Consider the following 18729-nt stretch of genomic DNA (forward strand, 5'->3'; position numbering starts at 1 on the left):
ATCCAAATATAATACACCTACTGGTTCCCATCTATCCACTCCAATTGAGACTCCCTCAAAAAATTCTAATAAATTTATCAGACACGACTTCCCTTTCATGAAGCCATGCTGACTCTGCTTGGTTAGGTTATGATTTTCCAAATGTGCTATTACTTCCTTAATAGTTGATTCCTACATTTTTACAATAGATATTCAGCTTTTCAGCTTACAGTTACCAATTTTTTATCTCCTTCCCTTTTTAAATAGGGGTGTCACATTGGCAGTTTTTCAATCCTCTGGTACTTCTCCAGAATCCAAGGATTTTTGGAAATTTACAACCAATGCATCCACTATCTCTGTAGCTACTTCTTTCAGGATCATAGGATGCGAGCCATCAGGGCCAAGGGACTCCTCTGCCTTTAGCCCCACTAGTTTGTTTAATATTACTTCTCTAGTGATGGTAATGGTATTTAATTCCTCCCCCATGTTCTTTAGTATTAAATGGGACATTCAATGTATCTTTCAGTGTAAAAACTGATGCTTAATATCTGTTTAACTCCTCTGCTATTTCCTTGTTCCCCATAACTACCTCCCCAGATTCATTTTCTAAGGGGCCTATGCTCACTTTGACCTCTCTCTTCCTTTTTATATATTTGAAGAAGCTCTTGTCAGTTTTTAATATTCCTCACTAGTTTGTTCTCACAGTTTATTTTCTCTCCCTTGTTAAGGACCAGATCAGAAATGTCAAGGTATTTTATGAAGTTTGCCTAGACCCTAACTTATACATTTAATTTTGCAATTAGGGTGAGCACAAGGTGTTACCCTCCAGGTATGATTCAAGTGACCCACTGGGAAACTTTTATCAATACAAACTTTATTTAAGAACACACTTAGAATAGAAGAAAAAGAATTAGCATAAATTTTACCAATTAAAATAGTTAAACATAACAAAGAATAATTCTTCACAGCTAGCTATGTCTATTGTTCCAATTTGTAGTTTCCCCAATAGGCATAAATCCCTTCTTTAGAACGAGTTAGCACAGAAAACCAAATATGCTTACATGCTACTAGATTTCTGGCCTTTTAACACCTCTGCAGAGTGATCCAGACAGACATTTGTCTTTTAACTCTCATGCAGAAACTTCCAGAGAAAGGTCCAGCCCCAGACAGCAGAAGCTCAAAGAGGCTTATTTCTTGGCAGATTCCAATTTCTATTTCAGGTAGAGCAAATGATACAGAGAAAATGACCTCTCTCTAAAGATTCCAAAAAGACTGCCTTGAGTTCTCTGTGAAAACCTATCTGTACCCAGTCATATGACCTTACCTGTCAATCAACCTAATCATGCCCTACTCTGCAATATCCCAGGGGAAAATACAAAATACCAGGAGCCTGCATTAGTTCAGATTACAACAAACATTGTAGCAATTAAGATCAATTATGCTACTGCAGTAAAAATGAAGTGCTGTTGGATCCAGATGAAATGGTTCCGAGTGCATGGAACAGATCCTGCATAAGAAACATGACTAAGATAATTTCTTAAAGGCACAATATTGTCACACTCTTTATTATCTTGTTAGTCCTCCTTTGCCGGATTATGAATTTATCCCAGTCTTCAGGGCGATCACTGGCTTTTGCCTTTGTATATGCTTTTCCTTTCAATTTAATCCTCTCCTTAACTTGATTAGCCCTGGTTGGTTCATCCCCCTCTCAGAATCATTCCTCCTTACTGAAATATATTTTTGCTGAGAATCATGATTTAGCCCCTTAAATATCTGCCCCTGCTCACTGTCTTTTCTACTAATCTATCCACCCAATTCACCTTAGCTAACTCTATGCTCATTTTGTTGTAATGCCCTTTATTTAAGTTAAACAGTTTTTATCTGATCCAGGTTTCTCATTCTTATACTGAATATTAAATTCTATCATGTTATGATCACTATTTCCTTGGGGATCTTTTACACTGAGGTCACTTGTTAAACCCGCTTCATTACCCGTTATCAGATCCAAGACAGCCTCTTTCCTAGTTGATAATATTACTCTAAGAAACCAACTCTAATGCACTTTGAGTTCATTGTCATAGCTATTCTGCCAGGTAGAGGGACAGGTAATACTGAGGAAGCAAGGGGGGCTGCAGAAGGGCTTGGACAGGCTAGGAGAGTGGGCAAAGAAGTGGCAGATAGAATACAATGTGGAAAAGTGTGAAGTTATGCACTTTGGAAGGAGAATTGGAGGCATAGACTATTTTCTGAATGGGGAAATGCTGAGGAAATCAAAACACAAAGAGACTTGGGAGTTCTTGTTCAAAATTCTCTTAAGGTTAACGTGCAAGTTTGGTTGGCAGTTAGGAAGGCAAAAGCAATGTTAGCATTCGTGTTGGGAGGGCTAGAATAAAACAGAGATGTACTTCTGAGGCTGTATAAGGCTCTGGTCAGACCTCATTTGGAGTATTGTGAGCAGTTTTGGGCCCCATATTTAAGGAAAGATGTGCTGGCCTTGGAAAGGATCCAGAGGAGGTTCAGAAGAATGATCCCTAGAATGAAGAGCTTGTTGTATGAGGAACATTTGAGGACTTTGGGTCTATACTCGTTAAAGTTTAGAAGGATGAGGGGAGATTTTATTGAAACTTACAGGATACGGCAAGGCTTGATAGAGTGGACGTGGATAGGATGTTTCCACTAGTAGGAAAAACTAGAACCAGAGGGCACACAGTCAGGCTAAAGCGACGATCCCTTAAAACAGAGATGAGAAGGAATTTCTTCAGCCAGAGAGTGGTGAATCTATGAAACTCTTTGCCGCAGAAGACTGTGGAGGCCAGATCAATGAGTATCTTTAAGGCAGAGATAGATAGGTTCTTGATTAATAAGGGGATCAAGGGTTATGGGGGAAACGGCAGGAGAATGGGGATGAGAAAAATATCAGCCACGATTGAATGGTGGAGCAGACTCAAATGGGCCGAGTGGCCTAATTCTGCTCCTATGTCTCATGGTTTTAACATGAAGATTAAAGAAGGAAAATGTGGTTGGTCTGATCAGTCAGTTTGCAGATGACATGAAGACTGGTCAAGTTGCTAATAGTGTTGGGGATTGTCAGAGGATACAGCAGGATATAGATATATTAGAGACTTGGGCACAGAAATGGCAGATGGAGTTTAATCCAGACAAATGTGAGGTGATGCATTTTGGAAGGTCAAATTTAGGTGTGAATTATACTGTAGCTGGCAGAACTCTTGGGAACATTAACATACAGAGCGATTTGGGCATTCAGGTCCTAAAAGTGGCAACTCAGGTGGTCAATGTGATATGCATGCTTGCCTTCATTGGCTGGGGCATTGAGTTCAAGAGTTGACAAATCATGTTGTAACTATATAAAATCTTGGTTCGACTGCATTTGGAGAATTGCGTGCAGTTTTGGTCATCACACTACCAGAAGGACATGGAAGCTTTGGAGAGAGTGCAAAGAAGGTTCACCAGGATGTTGCCTAGTCTCGAGGGTGTTAGCTATGAGGAGAAGTTGAATAAGCTAGGATTGTTTTCATTGGAAAGACGGAATCTGAGGGGATATCTGATAGAGGTCTACAAAATTATGACATAGACAAGGTGGATAGTCAGAGGTTTTTTTCTTTGGGTGGAAGTGTCAATTACAAGAGGGAACAGGTTTAAGGTGAGAGGGAGAAAGTTTATGGAAGATATGTGGGGGATGTTTTTCATGCAGAGTGGTGGGTGCCTGCCAGAGGAAGTGGTGGAAATAGGCACATTAGCAACATTTTAGAAGTATCTAGGTGGGTACATGAATAAGAAGGGAACAGAGGGATATGGACCGAGTAAGGGCAGAAGGTTTTATTCTAGTTTAATTAGGGTATCATGATCAGCACAAGCCTGGAGGACCAAAGGGCCTGTACCTAAGGTATACTTTTCTTTGTTCTTTATTAAAGTAATAAATAATAATTGCTCTTTTTTTTACATGCTCCTATTATTTTCTGACTTATATCCTTTCCTATAGTATGGCTACTGTTTGGGGGTCTATGCATCACCCTATCAATATCTTCTTTCCCTTGCTTTTTTTTAACCTCTACCCAAATGGACTCCACTTTATCGGACCCTAGATCATCTCTTACAATTGACCTAATTTCATATTTTATTAACAGTGCTACATAGAACATAGAACATAGAACATTACAGTGCAGAACAGGCCCTTCGGCCCACAATGTTGCGCCGACCAGTCTTATTTTTAAAAAAAACATTGACCCACTAATCTAAACCAATCCCTTTTCGTCCATAAACCTATCCACCAATCTCTTAAACGCCCCCAAACTAGGCGCATTTACAACTGCAGCAGGCAGGGCATTCCAGTCCCTCACCACCCTCTGGGTAAAGAACCTGCCCCTGACATCCGTCCTATAACTACCCCCCCTTAATTTAAAGCCATGCCCCCTCGTGCTAGATTTCTCCATCCGAGGAAACAGGCTATCACCATCCACCCTATCTAAACCTCTAATCATCTTATATGTTTCTATAAGATCCCCTCTTAGCCGCCTTCTTTCCAGTGAAAACAACCCCAAATCCCTCAGTCTCTCCTCATAGGACCTCCCCTGCATACCAGGCAACATCCTGGTAAACCTCCTCTGCACCCTCTCCAAAGCCTCCACGTCCTTCCTGTAATGTGGGGACCAGAACTGCACACAGTACTCCAAGTGCGGCCGCACCAGAGTTGTGTACAGTTGCAACATGACGCTGCGACTCCTAAATTCAATCCCCCTACCAATAAACGCCAAGACACCGTACGCCTTCTTAACAACCTCACCATCTTTTCCTTCCTGTCTTTCTGGAAGGTTAAATATCTCTAACTATTAAGTTCCCAGTTTTAATCTCCCTTTAAAGGGAGATTAAAACTGGGAACTGAATATCCAGAGATATTTGACCTTACAGAAAGACAGAAAGGAAAAGGTAGCACTGTTAATAAAATATGAAATTAGGTCAATTGTGAGAGACAATCTAGCCTCCGATAATGTAGAGTCCATTTGGGGGGAGGGGAGATGGGGGAGGGGAGAGGGGGATGGAAGGTTCAGGAGAATGGTATGGAGCAGCAAGGTTCAGGATTGGAGGAGAGGGATGAGAGGGAAGGAGGGGCTGTCTGTGGGGAGAGGGGTGGAGGAAAGAGAGGGGTAAGGGAATGAGAGGGAAGAGGAGGAAGAGATGAATGGGAAGAGGGATGGATGGGGAAGAGGGAGGGATGGAAGATGAAGGATGGGATGGAGAGGAGAGGGATTGATACAGAGAAAGAGGGAGGGATGAAGGAGGACTGGAGAAGGAGGAGGAGGGTGGGATGGACAGAGGGAGGAGGGACAGATGTCAGAGAGGAAGGAGGGTCTCATGTAGGGGAGGAGGGAGGAACAGATGTAAGGGAAGGGTGAAGAACAGGGGAGGGATGAGGGAGAAAGGGCAGAAAGAGTGATAAGGGGGGATGGAGAAGGGGAAGAGAAAGGCAGAGGCGACAGGTGGTAAAGGAAAGTGAAAGGGAGTAAAGTAGTTGAATAGGAGAATAGAGTGAGATAGATAGGGAAGGAGGGAGGCATTGAGGGGAAGGAGGGAGAGATTGAGGGGAAGAGGGAGGGGGAAATGGAGGGGAAGTGGGACAAAGGGGAGACAGAGGATAGAAGGGATGTGGGGGGGATGCAGGAATGAAGGAAGAGAGAAGGCTTGAGAGAGGAGGAGAGGGAAGGAGGGAAAAGTGACATGAGGGGGACAGAAAGAATAAGGGGAGGGGCAAAGGAGGGGAAAGAGAGAGATAGATGGAAAGATGGACGGTGAGGGAGAGGTGGAGGGGGTGAGGGAGTGATGGTAGGAGAGGAGGGGAGAAAGGTAGGAAGGGAAAGGCGGCTCTGTATAAGGTCTGATCAGACCCCATTTGGAGTATTGTGAGCAGTTTTGGGCCCCGTATCCAAGGAAGGATGTGCTGGCCTTGGAAAGGGTCCAGAGGAGGTTCACAAGAATGATCGCTGGAACGAAGAGCTTGTTGTTTGAGGAATGGTTGAGGACTTTGGGTCTGTACTGATTGGAGTTTACAAGATGAGGGGGGATCTTATTGAAACTTGCAGGATACTGCGAGACCTGGATAGAGCGGATGTGGAGAGGATGTTTCTACTAGTGGGAAAAACTAGAACCAGAGGGCACAACCTCAGGCTAAAGAGATGATCCTTTAAAACAGAGATGAGGAGCAATTTCTTCAGTCAGGGAGTGGTGAATCTGTGGAACTCTTTGCCACAGAAGGCTGTAGAGGCCAGGTCGTTGAGTGTCTTTAAGACAGAGATAGATAACTTCTTGATTAATAAGGGGATCAGGGGTTATGGGGAAAAGGCAGGAGAATGGGGACGAGAAAAATATCAGCCATGATTGAATGGCGGAGCAGACTCGATGGGCCAAGTGGCCTAATTCTGCTACTATGTCTTATGGTCTTATAGGATGACAGATGGGAGGAAGAGAAGGGGAGGGAAGAAGGGGAGGGAAGAAGGGGAGGGAAGAAGGGGAGGGAAGAAGGGGAGGGAAGAAGGGGAGGGAAGAAGGGGAGGGAAGAAGGGGAGGGGGAAGGCGGAGAGAGAGCAGTGTAGGAAGGGAAGAGGAGGGGGAGGGAAAGGAAGCAGAGAGAGAGAGTTAGGGGAAGGGGAGAGCAGAGAAAAAGAGGAAGCAGATGGAGGGAGAGGAAGGGATGGAAGAGTGAGGGAAGAAGGGGAGGTAGGGAGGAAAATGGGTAAGAGTACAAGGCAGTAAGGCAAAATGGTAAGCAGTTAGAGAGGAGGGGAAGAGGGGATGGAGGTGGGCAAAAATGAGATGAGAGCATACTAAACCAGGGAAGTGACAAAAGGAAGTCTGAGAGACTGCAGAAGAGGGTGGAGGGGATGCAGTAGGCAGAAAAGGGAAGGAGAATTATGTGAGGAAAGAGAGGGAGTTGGTGGCATGGGAGAAAGAAAGTGGAGAAGGGGGTGAGTCAGATTGAGAATGTGGGAAGGAGGAGTGAGGCTGAGAAAAGGAGGTGCAACAAAGAGGTGGAAAGGGGAGAGGCAGGGAGTCAGTTGTGGAGAAGAAGAATAAGGAGAGAGGTAGAAGATTGTGAGGAGAAAAGGAAATGGACGTAAAGAAAGATGCGAGAGGAGGGGATATAAGGATTGAGGGGCATTGGAGGGAAGGAGAAACGGGAAAGGATTTGGGAGGGATGGGGAGAATGTGAGAGAGAGAGGGATGGACTCAATAAAAGGGAGGTTCAAAAGAGGAGCAGGAAACAGATAGCCTCATTCTTCGTGACAGAAATGCTTATGATCTTCTCAGTTAAGAACATAAGAGCATAAGAAATAGGAGCAGGAGTAGGCCATCTAGCCCCTCGAGCTGCCCCGCCATTCAATAAGATCATGGCTGATCTGTCGTGTCTCAGTTCCACATTCCCGCCCTCTCCCCATAACCCTTAATCCCCTTGCCTATCAAAAACCTATCAACCCGCGTCTCAAAAATATTTAGCGAGGCAGCCTCCACCACTTCAACGGGCAGAGAATTCCAGAGATTCACCACCCTTTGAGTGAAGAAGTTCCTCCTCAACTCTGTTCTAAACCGCCCCCCCTTTATCTTGAGGCTGTGCCCTCTAGTCCTACTGTCCTTTCTGAGCAGGAAGAGCCTCTCCACCTCTATCCTATCCATCCCATTCATCATCTTATATGTCTCAATGAGATCTCCCCTCATTCTTCTAAACTCTAATGAGTACAAGCCTAGTTTATTCAGCAGTTGCTGGAAGTGAGAGTGGAAAGAGTATTGGAGAGGACTTTCAGGAGACAATTGGTCGTAAATAAAAAGATGCTTTCCTCCAAGGATGATGCATGAACAGGGAGCAGTTTTAGCAAATGAGAGCAGAATTCAGTAGTACTTGATATACACTGATTCAGTGATGACTGATTAGTACACAGATTCATTGATGAGTGATTAAACTATTTATATGCTATAAATATACAAATCTGTTGCCCAATGACTTAATAGAGCAAAAATGGAGAGCATACTGTTACACTCAGAATAACTGGGGACAAGGGCATCAAAGGTAAATGTGACTCAACAGCACAGTAGCTTCAGAAGTATCTCACAGAAGAGGGCCAAAGGCCAGACAGTTGTGAATCTAAAATGAAAAGACTTGTATTTATATTGCACTTTCATAAACTCAGGACATTCCAAAGCTTTTAGAGGCAATGAAGTGTTTTAGCAGTAGTGATACTGTTGCAATGTAGGGAAACGTGGGAGCAAGTTGTGTATATCTTGCTACAAAAATCAACATTATGATCATAACCAGACAACTAGTGATGTTAATTGAAGGATAAATATTGGCCAGGAACCTAGGAATAACAACCCTATTATTCTTCAAAATGCTGCCATGGGATACCTGAGGGAGCAGACAAGGCCTGGGTATAATATTTCATCCACACAATTACTCATTCAGAACTATACTGAAGCATCAGCTTATATTTGTTTACCTCAAGTGTCCTTGATCCCACAATCTTCTGATTCAGAGGTGAGAGGGCTGACAGTTTGTTTCTCATTGAATAATTATAAGAATTTTTTCTTGCAATAAGAATGTCAACCATGATACAATCTAACATAGACCAACTATTTACAATATCCTGTTCAGTGAAACATTGGAAGATTGACTGCAGATTTATTGGAAACTTCTTATAAGGTACATTCTTTTAGTTTTCTAGGCTCTCATCTCCATGATCATTGTTACTTTTCTCACATAAAGAACAAATCAGAAATTTCATAATTGGCCTCCATAATCACGGTATCTCACGAGAGATGGGTTTATTAATTGTACATATTTATCAACATAATTTATGAATTTAGAATCAAATTCTCCCCTATAAAGTTCCATTCCACCCAATTTCTTCTGTACAGCTCTCTCTGTGTTCCCCTGCAAAATGTCTCCCCACGTACTCTCTCATTTCTCACAATTTTGTTTCTTTTACATGATGTCCCTTGTAACCATCATTTGCAGTTTTCAGTGATGACATGAAACTCTGTCTTTCCAATAAATTTTTCAACTTCTGTACTGCCTGTACAGTTACATTGCTATGAGCCAACATTTCTACCAATGAAACTTTGGGAAAACTGAAATCATTGATTTCTGCTCCTGCACCACACACTGTTCTCTAGTCAACCCAGTTCTTGGTCAGTATCAGGTTGAACAAGACTTTGCAGATTCAGTATTCTATTTGACCTTGAACTGAGCTTTCAACTCTCTCCATAACAAAGATTACCTTCTTTCGTCTCCATAACATCATTTGTAGCTGTCCTTGCCTCAGGTTCTCTGCTGTGGAAACCATGATCCACATTGTTGTTATCTCCAGTATTCCAATGTTCTCCTGGATGGACTTTCTTCTTTCACATTCCATGTATGAAGTTATCCAGAATTCTGCTGGCTGTATTCCAAAACACCAGATTCATCCATCACTGTTGTGCTCACTGATATACATTGGATTGTGGTCCAATATCATTATTTTTTCAAAAATTATCTGTGTTCAAATCCCTCTAAGACTTCACACCTATCACTGTAATCTTCTCAAGCCCTAAAGCCCTTTTAGAACTTAGCATTCCTTGAGGTTTGGTCTCTTGCACATCCCTCACATCCTTTGTTTTGCCACTGGCTACTGTTCCTCCAGTTGGCTAGGCTCAAAGATCTTGTACTTCCTCCCTAAACCTATCTGCTGCTCTATACTCTTTTAAGATGCCTCTTCAAACCTATCTCTTTGACCAAGTATTAAGTCACCTGAACCAATATCTCCTCCTCTGTCTTGGTGTCAATTTTTGTCTGGTGAAGTGCCTTTGTACATTTTTTGTTTATTTATTTATTAGTTGCAAGTATGCTTACATTAACAGTGCAATGAAGTTACTGGGAAAATCCCCTAGTCACCACACTCTGGCACCTGTTCGGGTACACTGAAGGAATTTAGCATGGCCAATGCACCTAACTAGCATGTCTTTTGAACTGTGGAAGGAAACCAGAGCATCCAGAGGAAACTCACGCAGACTTAGGGAGAACATACACTCTCTGCAGACGGTGACCCAAACCGACAATTGAACCCGGGTTCCTGGCATTGTGAGGCAGCAGTGCTAATGCTGTGCCGTACCCTACATTAAAGATGCTGTCTAAACACAAGTTGTGATTTTATATTTGCAATGTCTCCCACCATTTTATTTTTTGGAGCCATGTCATATCTTGAAACATGTGAGTGTAGAAGTACAGGAAGATCAAGCACATGACTAGATGTGCTACAGCAAAATGAATTATTGCATGAAACCTTACTGAAACCCAAACTGAATAAAATTTAATCCAAAACATTAAAATTGCTTTCTAAAATGGGAGTTCTTAGTGTACAACAAAAGACAAAAGTTTATATTTAAAATGTACATTTAACTCCATTAAAATTAAATACAAAATGAGCAATAAAATAAGGTTTCAAGTAAGTTGCACAATTTTGCAAGAATACATACCAAAAGATAAGTTCCATTCCATAAGCAAATTCTTTCAATTCAAAAGCAGAATATAAGATAAATGACATTTCAGATATACAATTCTTGATTTATTTTTCAAGAGCATGCAGTTTTCTATTCAATTGTTGCTCAAAGAATTGAGATGAGCCGGATTTAAGAATTTACAATAGTTACCGTTGGTGCTATTCTGCAACTTGTCAGAAAGAAGTGTGAAATTCTTGTGATTTTAAGAAGATCGGCACATCTTTTGCAGCTTTTCCTTTTCTCATGCTTGATGCGAATGGACAGATTTCACTCAACTAAGTTAGGTGGCATGACCATTAACTGTAGAGTCCATTTAATTTCTATCTCAGCTGGACTTTAAGCTGTGGAATGGAATGCAACCATTTCTCAGTGAAGGAAGGTTTGTTGTACTTCCCAGGAAATTCAAAGCAGATAGTCCCAGCGTGGCTATGGGTAAACTTCTAGGATCAGGATGGAATTAATGAAGCATTCATGAAATAGCAGCTGCATTTGTGATACACACATGGCTTTACAACATAAACTTAAGGTACATAATATTAAAAGGAATGTAGCATGATGGATTTTTCAACAGCTAAAGGGCAGAAAACAAAGTAGAGTAAATGGTTATATTTTCAAATTGGCCAACTGCGTCAACCATCACCTCCAGGACGAGCCTGTGCATTAGGGGGCAGCCTTTCCACATCTTCCAGATCTTTGCTCCTACACACTGGATTGTATGCTGTAATCACTGCTGCCTTTGTGAGACTTGCCGAGGTCCCTTTAAATAGAGATCCTTCCTTACTCAGTTCGATGGGTCATCCGGCCCACCCTCCCTGCTGTCAGGAAATCTGGAAGTGTAATGATAATTACATTGCTGAGGGGAAGAGCAATGGCAAGGTGCACAAATTAGTAAATCCAGTTCCAGACCTCAAACGTCTCACTGTTCTGCCAGGGGCTAAGTTCACAAGATTTCACCCATTATTTCAACTGGTTGGCAAATCAGTTATGCAGATGAATAATCAGAATTTTAAAAAACTTGAGGCGAAATTAGCTTTTTACAGAGGTTATTATCACATGTGACTAGAGACAGGTACTATAATACAATTGAAAGGGAAATTGGAAAGGTATCTCAAAAGAAACTATAAAAGTTGAGAGCAAAAGGGCAAAGCAGCAGATTGCTGCAATACATTCTCAAAGCTGACACTAAAAAGGAGCAGGACATTTTCTGCAGAAAACCTGAATGAAACCAAGATCCCGAAGAACACTTTAATCAGAAATGCAGAGCTAGGGGAAATAACCAGTATAAAGACATATTAACACTGCATTTTGTGAGCTATGGTGAAGCAAGACTCAGAAAAAGCACAGATTTCAAAGAATAGCTCTACACTGTTGGTACTGAACCAAATCACAAGCGTCTGGCAATAACTGAGGAAAGGAAATGGCTAATTACATCCACACACAAGCAGATTTGTTCCAACTTTTGAACACAGTCCCTGAAAGTAATGGAAAAGATAATGCACCAAAAAGTGCTTCCTCCTGTTGAGCTCGGGTTGAGACTTAGAAATATTTGAGAAAATGCCTAAGAAAGGGATAACAATAACCATCTGGTTAGCCAGGCACTGAACAAGATGATGAGTTTTCACTGAGTTTTGAGCTAGAATTCTCCAACCTTGCCTGTGGCCTGGATTCTCCAGTCCCGCTGCAGTGAATGGAATTTTGGCTGAGTGCCAAATTCTCCATTCTTGCTGGCAGCAGTGGCGGGGCATAGGAGATTGGAGAATCCCAGCCCTGGTCTTTATTAAGTCATTAATGCTGGGAAACTTCCCAAGTGTTGGAAATCAATTGTGATAACAATGGTCCACAAATAAAGCAAAAGGACTATTTAGTGACCCCAGTAATTACCAGCCTATCAGCTTGTCAAGCTGTCTGATAAAGCTGATGGAATTAGTTGTCACATGCTGCTTTTGACATCACTTTGAGAGCTGTGAGTTCTTTAACTCAAACCAATCAGGATTCTGTTAAAATGCAGTTGTCCAAATGAAGTAAACACACAGAACAGGAAGTGAGGAACGAAATGCTGTCCAAACCGATGCAGAGCAAATATTCTTGGCATACCATTCCAGGAGTATGGCTTGGAGAAAGCACATTGACAACATCACCGCCAGGACATCAGCCAAGAGAACTGCAAGTACTTTATGAGAAGATCACAGAATTATCATAGAATCTCTACAGTACAAAAAAAGGCCATTTGGCCCATTGAGTCCGTACCGACCACAATCCCACCCAGGCCCTACCATCATATCCCTACATATTTATCCACTAATCCCTCCAACCTACGCATCTCAAGACACTAAGGGCAATTTTTAAGCATGGCCAATCAACCTAACCCGCACATCTTTGGACTGTGGGAGGAAACTGGAGTACCTGAAGGAAACCCATGCAGACACGAGAAGAATGTGCAAATTCCACACAGACAGTGACCCGAGCCAGGAATCGAACCCAGGACCCTGGAGCTGTGAAGCAACAGGGCTAACCACTGTGCTACCATGCCACCCATGTACAAATCCACCCCGGGACTTCCCTCAGCCTACATCTGTTTAATCCAGCAATACAGCCACCCAGTCTGGAGCACTGAGTTAACCTACAACGGAGGCCACAAACAATCAAGAATCAAGCAATAAAGGCAACATATTTCCTAACATGCTTTATGTTCTCAATTAATCTCAACATATATAAATTCCAAACAATGGAAAGAAAGGTTTCTAAGGCTTAAGCAGAGATACAAATTCCAGGATATACAAATCAAAAAGGATGTGAAAAGGGTTATGAACCTTAGCTCATTCTTGGCATGCTGCAAACTTTATTACTAAAAATTGAAAAAGACTCATCATTGGGCGCATATGCTCCAACAGTCTGGTGGCAAAGTCAGAGTAGATGGTAGACATGATCAGGTGGAAGAAGAGGCTTCAGGGAGGGTGATTGGATTTTTGGTGCTGGTATAAAAGGGGAAGCCCATACACTGTTGCTGACGTTTACAAACCCTATAATTTTTTAACTCATGACTTTGCATTTTTATTTAATTTCACAAACCACATGAATTTTCTTAACAAGAGGCTCCAGGGACTTTCCAAGCTGTGACAGAAACGTTCATCCAAGTAGGAGTTTATGAAAGTAAATATAAGTTTTTCAAAAGCTGGTTGTCTCATGGTGAACAATCACATTTCACCAAATGAGCTGCCATTGAAAGGGAGCTACAAAGGTCAGTTGGTTGTGGCTTATGCACTTCAAAGGTGAGATATATGGTGGCATGTGTGTTTGGCACTCTTTTCCAAGACTTTCATGACAAACTGGCAGATCTAGATCATATTCCATTCACCCGTCACCTAATATGTAGACTTTCAGTTCAACAACACCTCAATTTTTAAATTCACATGCTTGTTTTAAAATTTTTCTATAGCTTTGCCCCCTCCATACCTCTGTAACCTCCTCCAGGCCCACAAGCCCTCACAAATTTCGCATGTCCCATTCCACTGATTTTAATCACTGTCCTACAGCTGGCTGTGCTCTCAACTGCTTTGATCCTAAGCTCTGGAATCCCCGCCTAAACCTCTATTTTTCCACCTCTTTCTCCTTTAAGATGCTCCTTAAACTCTTTGACCAAATTTTTGCTAAGTTTTCTCAATATTGTATTTTGTGGATCAATGCCAAATTTTGATTGATAATAAGGACAGAAAATGCTGGGTAAGCTCAACAGGGCAGGCAGCATTTGTGGAGCGAGAAACAGGGTTAATTTTTTGAATCCATATGATTCTTCTGCTTTTATTTATTTGACTGATAATGCTGTTATGAATTTCCCTTGGACATTTTGCTATGTTAAAGCTGCTATATAAATCTAAGTAAGAAGTCACACAACACCAGGTTAAAGTTCAACAGGTTCATTTGGTATCACAAGCTCTCGGGCACTACTCCTTCATCAGGTAAGAGGAGAGTTGGGATCACAAACAGGGCATATATAGACCTAGAACTCAATTGCAAGATAATGGTTGGAATACAAGTCTTTACAGGTAATCAAGTCTTTACAGACAATGCCAGTGGAGAGAGGGATAATCACAAGTTAAAGAGATGTGAATTGTCTCAAGCCAGGACAATTAATAGGATTTTGCATTAATAGGCCAAATGGTGAGGGTAACACGTAGTGTGACATGAACCCAAGATCCCAGTTGAGGTTGTCCTCGTGTGTGTGGAACTTGGTGATTCTGTGTTGTCTTGAAAGCCACCTTGGAGAACGCTTACCCGATGATCTGAAGCTGAATGTCCTTGACTGCTGAAGTGTTCCCCGACAGGAAGGAAATACTCCTGCATGGAGATTGTCAAGCAGTGTCCATTCATCCATTGTCATAGCGTCTGCATGTTCTTCCCGTGCTGTGCCGAGCAATACTCCGAAAGCTCGTGATACCAAATAAACCTGTTGGACTTTAACTTGATGTGAGACTTCTTATGGTGCCCACCCCAGTCCAACATTGGCATCTCCACATCATATAAATCCAAGTTTTTGTTCGTGGAGACCCTGGGCCCTAAATATCTAGTTGTGAAGGTGTTTGTCATTTCTGGAAATTTCTGACATGCCTCCTACAAGATAAATATCTCCAGGAGCATGATGCTAAGGCTTGGAGCTTCCTACATCAGGAGATCCTGCTCACATAAGATCTAGCTTATCTTTGGCAGCAAATATGCTGCATAAGTTGAAATATACTACTATTCAGAATGGGTGAAAGTAAGCATGAGAAAAAAATTCTGATCAGCTGTCTGCCAGTGAGATAAGTGGCCATGAAAGGGGTGAAAGGGTAAGCCTGGACAGTTCATGTCAAGCCGGCACCAGATTTTCAGCTTCAGGAAGGAAACATGCATCAAATGTCCAAATATAAGAGCTTGTGCTCATCTGTCTGACACCACAAACATATGCAAGGTAATGAACAGGAGGGTATCAGCAGACATTTTGTACCTCCTTTCACTTTGAAAGTGCCATACTAGATTCAACAGAAGAATAAGTTCTGGTGGGTGTGCCAGCATTCTAAAAAGAACCAATCAGAGGAGTTTTGGAAGTTTGCCTGTCATTATTTGGCAAACGGGGACAAACATGAGCGTTGCTAACAAGGCCCAGCATTTATTGCTCATCCCTAACTGTCCTCCATTTCAGGCTTTTGAGTGTCAACCATAATGCTATGGGTCTGGAATCACATGTAGGCCACAGGACATTAGTGTATCAAATGGGATTTTACTACAATTGACAATGGTTTCATGGTCATCATTTGACTTTAATTTCAGATTTTTATTGAATTTGAATTTCACCTTTTGCTGTGGCAGGATTTGTACCTGGGTTTCCAGATCTTGCTCTGGGTCTCTGCATTTTTAGTTCAATAATAATACTACTGTGCCACTGTCTCATGTATGCCCTACTTCATTGGTCTGCAGGATATCCTTTGCCAATCCAGAGCGAAGTTGGAGCCATGAATGAAAGCTTCAACAATGGAAGCAAGCCCAGAAGTTGCATTGAGAATGTGACTGATATTGTGCAAAAAATGGCTGTGCATGCAAGTAAACATACAAATCCTTCTTTTACAAAAGTAAGTTTTTGAGTTACGCATGATTTAAATCAAAATTCTATCTCACCCAAAACACTTTCATCATGTGTCCTTGCAACTTCGCTGTACACAATATAAATTAGATCTTAGAAGATAGTTAAATTTGTTGACAATTGAAAGACACAGCATCAGACAATCAAAAGGTTGAGTCAATCTTGTATCCAAACTGAAAGGTAAAACAATAGATGTTAAAATTCCACTAATTTAGGAGATACCAGAAGGAAAATAGGAAGCACAGTTAATGCCTTCACAGTTAATCAGAAGACTGTAGAATGTCTGTAACAAGATGAGCTATTGTTCTGGAGAACGCAGCAAGTCAAAGTCTCATGCACTTTGTAACAAAGTGAAAGAGGACAAAACTTTTGAACAAAACATAGACTTTTGACAGCTGTATACCTGCGATAGAGATACAGTTTTATAAAGTGAAACAAAATGTATCAGAATAATCAAGGTCAAATGATACAGCTTTAAGAAATTGTTTACCTTAATTGCCTTTAATTGGAAATGCATCCCAGTCTGTAAAGATAAAAGATAGGGAAATAATTCTAATTAAAAGCAATGAAGGAAAACATTTTCTTAACGCTACATCATCTTATTGTGACTACTCTGACACTTCATTTCATTTATTATACTTGTACCTCTATCTTAGATACAGAATTGTCAAATGTCTAGGGCTCACATATCACCCCTTCTTCCTGTTACGATTTATAATAGCTGAGTTTTTAAAGGTAAGTGTTTTACATTTGTAGTCCTTTTTTTATGTTCTCATCAGTTCCTCTCAAGTCACACAACTCTGGCCAAGATGGGTTAGTGTTTTATACCCCCATCACTAACATCTTTTGTGTCTCTATTTTTTTCAGGTTTCAGTGATTTAGCTTTTGTTCTAGTTGTGCCAAAATTTATTTTTTATTAGCATTCCACAGGGAAAAAGTAGCCACATCAATAGGATCCAAAGTACTTTTCTTTCCACATGTATAAACAATAACTAGTATTTGAGCATTTTAGATGTTCTGATTCTGTTGGTCTTTTAGGTCAAACCAAATGTTCTGATTCTGTTATTGTCTATGAATACAAATTTCAAAATTTTTCGAGAGAGGTATTGTTTTAATTGAAAAAGACAAGAAATCCTAAGAATGATTAATCCAAACTGCATGTTACATGTCACCATACCAACAGCTGACCTTGTAAGAGAATTTTAACAATAGCCTCAAATTAATTTCAGAAGTGTAAAATATATATGTCAAAGCTGTTAAAAACAAAAAGTCCTGAGATGCTGATCAAAAGGAAATATTTGATTGGGTGACAAAAAGTTTGGTCAAAGAGGCAATTTGGGGGGAAGACCTTAAGGAGGGAAAGAGGAAGATGAAGAAGCAGAGGTTTAGGAGGGAATTTAGGGTGGCAAAAACTTCCAGGATTTAAAAAAAAATTCTCCCTCCCACACTGCTGCAAGTAACTCGGGAGAAAAATGATTAGGGCATTAGAAGATATTTGTGTTCATCTTTGATCACTTTAGTTTATTAGTTACGTTGTAACAAATGGCATAAAAGTCTGTTTCACAGAGAGAGAGGTCATGTGATATAATCTCCAGGAATATCCAGTGGACTTGGAAACCCCAAAGAAATTTCAGACTTGGAAACCCTAAAGAAATTTCAGATTAGAAAACTGAGGCTGCCAAAAGCACAACCACCAATGGTGGAAGTAAAGGGGAAAACAGTGCCAAAGGAGCGTAATTTAGGGAGAGAATAGTACCATTGGTGGAGATTACAGCGAGAAGTATTACTTTTTAATTTGCTGTTGGGGTGTGAGTATCGCTGACAAGGCCAATATTTATTGTCCATCTCTAATGGGCCTGGAGCAGATTGGCCATGCTCAATTACCCCTTAGTGCCAGGGAATTAGCAGAATAAATATGCGGATTATGGGGATAGGATCTGGGTGGGTTTGTAATCAGTGCAGGCTTGATGGGCCAAAGTAGCCTCCTCCTGCACTGCAGGGATTCTGTCCCAGATTAATCCAGAGAAAAAGGGGCGGAGGTGGCACTATTTCAAGCAGAAGATTACGGTTAAGTAAAATAAAAAGAAACATTAACACAGTAGGGAGAGAGGCTTCCCCAGGGCAGAAGAACGGGGATATGGGGAATACCTGGACATTTTGCACCAGCAGATGGTCAGACCTCTGAGATAAGGTCCTCTGTTTTAGTCAGTAGTGAGGGAAATGAGGGTATGGCCATGAGCAAGGCAGTTAAGGAGACTGAGCAGATATTAGGCGACGATCCTCACGCTTTTTTTCAAACAATCTGTAAGTTTAGCAATCATTATTAATGAGACTAACATTATATTCCAGATATATTAATTAATTGAATTTAAATTCCCTTAGCTACATTTATGTGGAGTTTGCACATTCTCCCCATGTCCACTTGGGTTTCCTCCGAGTGCTCCAGTTTCTTCCCACAGTCCAAAAATGTGCAAGTTAAGGTGGATTAGCCATGGTAAATTGCCATCAGTCCTGAGATGTGTCAGTTAGGGGATTAGTCACAGAAGGAATCTCTGGGATAAGGGAGGGCCTGGATAAGATACTCAATCAGTGAGTCG

At 41.3% G+C, this 18729-nt stretch overlaps 1 protein-coding gene across 2 annotated transcripts in view; it reads right to left on the minus strand.

Moving 5' to 3' along the window:
- Nucleotides 1-18729, minus strand: part of sh2b3 (SH2B adaptor protein 3) — a 208258-nt gene that overhangs the window by 185066 nt on the left and 4463 nt on the right. For both annotated transcript variants that reach the window (XM_080208264.1, XM_080208263.1), the window contains one exon: nucleotides 16623-16655. In XM_080208264.1, the coding sequence (XP_080064390.1) occupies nucleotides 16623-16649 (27 nt within the window). In that variant the 5' untranslated portion in view covers nucleotides 16650-16655. The remainder of the gene's footprint in view (nucleotides 1-16622; nucleotides 16656-18729) is intronic.

This window comes from Carcharhinus amblyrhynchos, chromosome 20 (assembly GCF_965287045.1).
Source record: "Carcharhinus amblyrhynchos chromosome 20, sCarAmb.v2.hapA, whole genome shotgun sequence".
Taxonomy (NCBI): domain Eukaryota; kingdom Metazoa; phylum Chordata; class Chondrichthyes; order Carcharhiniformes; family Carcharhinidae; genus Carcharhinus; species Carcharhinus amblyrhynchos.